Below are 5217 nucleotides of genomic sequence, written 5' to 3'. Positions count from 1 at the left end.
AGGGGCTGGCATTTCGTTACCCGTAAAACGCGTTTTTTCTAGGGAATTTCCTAGGGACATGTCGGGCAAAAATCCCTCCACCCGGGCCTTAATGAACGGAAGCGTATTTTTCTCGAAAAAAAAAATGAATGGAAGTATGTTTTTTAGTGATCGCAAAATCACATAAAAAGAACACTATCGTCGCCCCCTGTCCGAATTGCCACACCGTGGCACACTGTCAATATGGCGTGGCTAACTGTCACTCACAAGAACACTTATTATAATTTTTTCATACACTGCACACTTCTCAAACCTAATTTCCGACCCGTGAACGCTAATGCACTATTTTTTAAAATTATTCCCGGAACAATTTGACGGCTTCACTCCGCGTAATTAGTAACGCCGCAATTGAGGTGATCAGCTGTCACCATTTATTTTTTATGAATACCGCTGGAACCCGTGGGATGGCGCCACGACAATCTGAAAATTCATAACAGAGAATTGATGAGTTTTGAAGATTATTGAGTGCGAGAGATCAGGGGCGTATTACGATGGGGCCCTACGGGTACCAGCCGCTAGATGATCTCACTCCCAAGCATAGAAATATGGCTAAATGTCGGAAAACAATTCTATCAATAATAATAATAATAATAATAATAATAATATGAATATAGTTATAATAACGATAATAATAATAATAGGTGGGGGTAGGGATCCGATAGAGAGCACCCCTTCATGGAAAAATCTAATTACTCCATTTCCAGTGGTTTCCAGTGACTCTACTTTTGTTGAAAAATTCAAAAATCATTAAATAATTGAGGGGAAAAATCGTCCCGCAAATGTAGGCTCCATCGACTCAGAGTAGTGTAAAACGTCGCGATTTATGGGTTCCTCGGAATCTTTTTTGTTCAATGGTTCTATTTTTCTTAACTTTTTAAAATAATTAATCGGAAACTCCATGAGAAAAGAAAATTTTTCAATGGGGGGTTGACTACCCTGAGGATTTATTATTATAATGAACATATACTCCTAATGAAATTATCCGTCCAAGAATAAGCGCGTTGTCTAAGCGGTAACGTGCGGAGTCTTGCGCAAGCAGCGGTACCGCATGGTCGCGTGGAAAGCCTAAAATTTTTTTAAAACGCGACCAGCTAACTCATATTAAACCGTCACTGTTTTATCCTACTCCCCCATAACGTATTTTGCTCACCATACATTCTCCCAATAGCAATTCACCCCCCAAAGTGAGAATCGCCCCCTCAGCGTTCTCGGGGGCGATAACTCGTGGCAAAATGCCAGCTCTTCCAGGCACCCAACAGGGACGAATCACCACCTCCGTAAAAAAAAAGATGGATCAACAGACCGACTCCACCCGAAAGGCTGTAAAGAACCCGAAGCCTAGACACACCAGCATCACCAGCCCAGCCATTGATATGCAATTCCAAAAATTAATACAAGAATACGGCAGGCCCAGCCAAACCAACGTCGCCCCTAACCTCAATAATGCCAGAACTCAGCTGGCACACTCACTCCACGATGACCCGGTTGCCGACGGCAGCCAAAGCAACGAGAACGACTGGACCTTTCCCAAGAAGCCAGTCAGGCCCAAGAGCACCGACCCGATCCGGAACGTCAATTTAGAAAGCGCAAACTGCTTCGGCGCCCTCAGCGACTCCGATGAAATGGAACACTCCGACGCCACAAATCCTGGACAACCGCAGCAAAGCCGTCAAGACCCCCACAATACACCAGCTAAGAAAATCAGGCCACCCCCTATTCATCTTCAAAACACCACGATCACCGTTACAATCGCCATCCTCAAAGCCCTTACGCTGCCCAACCACTCCTTCCACGTAAGGCAAGATAGTGAAACCAACACAGTCACCATTTCCACATCGCAGATGGACGCCTTCGAGACAATCATCAACTGCCTCAAAGAAAAGAATCTTCAGTTCTACACGTACACTCCCAAAGCCCTGCGCCCCAAATCCATGGTTCTCAAGGGCATCAATGGTGACTTCAGCGAAGATGACATGCTCAAAGAAATTAATGATCTGAACCTAAAAAATGTCAACATAATAAAGATCACAAAAATCTCATTCAGCAGGCCCGAACCTTACCACCACCACCTTGTCCAAATAACGCATGACAGCTACGTCACAGAACTCACCAAAGTCAAAACTCTGGCATACCAACGCGTTAGATGGGAACACCACCGCAAAAAAACAATTTTCCAGTGCACAAAGTGCCAACGCTTCGCGCACGCCAGCACAAATTGCAACCTCCTTTTCAGATGCGTAAAATCCAGTGAGTCACACGATCCCGGTAAATGCCCCATCGCCTACAACTCTAACAGGCTTGAGCTAAAATGCATCAACTGCGGCCAGAATGGACACCCGGCGTCATACAGAGGATGTCTTTACTACAAGAGCGCTTTATCCCTGCTGAAGCAGGACCTCCAGACCACCCAAGACAGAACCCAAAGCAAACTTGCCCGAGCCAGCAAGCTCGTCACCCCGCAGCTGTCTTACGCCCGCGCAAGTTCGCCCCCCCCCCGGCAGCTCAGGAGCCCCGCCGCAACGTCCAACAACACAACCACAAGACCCCAACCCTCCAACATCCACAGAATCAGCCTACCCCGAACCAAAGCTGGTTAGAGAGCCTGAAAACTGACATTAGCCTGATATTCAGCAAAATTACGGAACTTAAAATACAAGCCATCGCTGACCTCGGAGGCTTCGAAACCCAGGCACAGTAATGGATAATCACCTCAATCCCACAGCTGATCCCTTACCCCCCAGACCTATGGATCCACAGCAGCAAACCAGCCTTAAAATAGCCGCAATAAATGTGAACTCCCTGGTATCCCATCAGAGGAGGAACTACCTCTCTCACTTCGCAAAAAGTCATCACCTTGATGCAGTCCTCATCTCCGAGACCAAGCTGAACTCCAGGCATAAATCAGTCTTCTCTGAATACACTCTCTACCGCACCGACAGACCTAACGCAATACAAGGTGGAGGTACTGCAATCTTTGTCAGAAACACCATCTCACACACTGTAATCACACACCCTAGCCCAGCTGTCAATACCATCATCGAGTACACCATCATCAAACTCAAAATGGCTGAAGATAAACACTTATACATCATCAGCTTATATGCCTCCCAGCGTTCCCGGATCAGACAGAATTTTACCAATGATCTCAACCAGATATTCTCTGAGCTCAGGCTGGACCGCTCCAAAAACTTTTTCATCGTGGCAGGTGATATCAACGCGAGGCACACCTCCCTATGAGACTCCTCGAACAAGGTCCATGTGGCTGCATTAATTGACTGGTACACCATTAATGCACCCTTCTATAACTGCACTCTCCTCGCTGCCAGCACACCCACATACACCCCAGCTCAAACCTACCTGGATCACTGCATCATCGACTCCTGGCTCAACATCACCAACTTGCTGAATAATAGACTAGACACCACCATCTACGAGAGCGACCACAAGGCACTTCTAATCAATATCCAGCTCGACCAATCATCCGCTCTACACCCGGAAACACCTCCCCAACCCAGGCACATATTCGAGGCAACCAACTGGACCGAGTTCACTTCTCACCTAGGCCATAACTATAACTCCAAGGTACCTAGCAATCGAAACCTCGATCAAAACGAGATTGACAACTTCCTGCTCCCCATCAATAACAGCATCACACACGCAATAGATAACAAAGTCCCCAAAGCCACTACCACCAGCAACACTCAAAAACATATTACCCAGCGAATTAAGCAGCTAGATAAGAAAAAATCCTCCCTTCTCACTTTCCTACACCGATTGCGAGCCAAGGATCCCCGGGGCAGAAACGCAGACACTAAAACGGCCAAACTTCTCCTAGCACATACCCGAGAGGACCTCAACATCGAATTCTCCGCAGCCATTGAAAAACATTGGAGTAATACCTTCAAAAAAATCAATCACAGGGACTCATCGAAATTCATGCCATCAATTAATAGAATATTCCGCCCAAAAACTAATTCTGGACCAGCGGATATCCATATCCCCGGTGCTAACATCTCCATCTTACACAACTCCGGTAACCCTCTTGATAGCTCCCCCCTCTGCAACGATAAATATGTCTTCACCGATCCTACTAGCAAGCTAAACGCAATAGGCGCCTTCTATGAATCCATTAACTCGCCACGACACCTCAACGACGGCACTCGCCTCAAGGAAATTATTGACGCACAAATCTCACTCTTTAAACGATCCAGGGAAGAGCACAAAGCCAACAACAGCTGCATTACAACATTCAACAGTACTAACCGAGCAAACAACCCCAAGACTGACAGCCTCGAAAGCTACTTCACCACACCAGCAGAAATAGAGGCAATAATAAAAAAACTCCCAAACAAGACATCCAGTGGTATCGACAAAATTCCAACTGTCATAATCCGGCATCTTCCGCTCAACATCATCAAAGATTTCACAACCCTCATCAACAACGCACTTAACATTAACTACTTCCCCAAGATCCGGAAAGTAGCACAGGTGATGCCAATTTTGAAGAAGGAGAAACCCAGCGAAGATCCCTCCAGCTATCGCCCCATCAGCCTCACATCCAATCACAGCAAGGTTTATGAAATTGTTATCAACAACCTAATCACGAGGCACTGCAACCAGAACAAGATAATCCCCGACGACCAGTTTGGATTCCGACGCCACCATTCCACCACCCACGCCGTTCATAAATTCCTCGCCGACGTTAATAAAGCCCTCTACCTCAAATGCATGGTTGACGCCACACTCATCGACATCAAAAAAGCCTCCGACTCCGTCTGGCTTGATGGGCTTATATACATCACACAACCTCATCAAGAAAAAATTTCCCACCAACCTGATTAGGTTCATCTGGGATATGATCAGCGACAGGACGTTCTACACAACGGACGGAACTCACTCATCTAGCAAACGCTTCCGGATTCTGGAAGGCCTCCAGCAAGGTACCGTAAACTCATCATTTCTCTTCTCCATATTCACCGGCGACATTCTCAACTCATTTGGCCTCAACTCCACCAATAACACACACTCAATCGCCTATGCCGACGACCTGATCATCTATGTGGTAAGAAAAAAGTTAAGAGCATCCAGCCGACTCTTCCAACCCTTGTCAACAAAGCGAACAACTTTTACGCAATGTGGAACCTTCGCATGAACCCCCTTAAGTGCGAGACCATACTC

General features: G+C 46.4%; 1 protein-coding gene across 1 annotated transcript; it reads left to right on the top strand.

The window, feature by feature from the left end:
• The first annotated feature begins 2736 nt into the window (after positions 1-2736).
• Positions 2737-4881, top strand: LOC105272890 (uncharacterized). The gene is made up of 2 exons (XM_011315119.1): positions 2737-3260; positions 3366-4881. Exons 1-2 carry the CDS (start codon positions 2737-2739, stop codon positions 4879-4881), a joined length of 2040 nt encoding a protein of 679 aa, XP_011313421.1.
• The last annotated feature ends 336 nt before the right edge of the window (positions 4882-5217 follow it).

This window comes from Fopius arisanus, unplaced genomic scaffold (genome assembly GCF_000806365.1).
Source record: "Fopius arisanus strain USDA-PBARC FA_bdor unplaced genomic scaffold, ASM80636v1 scaffold00370, whole genome shotgun sequence".
NCBI lineage: Eukaryota > Metazoa > Arthropoda > Insecta > Hymenoptera > Braconidae > Fopius > Fopius arisanus.
Note: the sequence above shows the minus strand (reverse complement) of the source record. Positions and strands in the feature narration are given on the sequence as shown.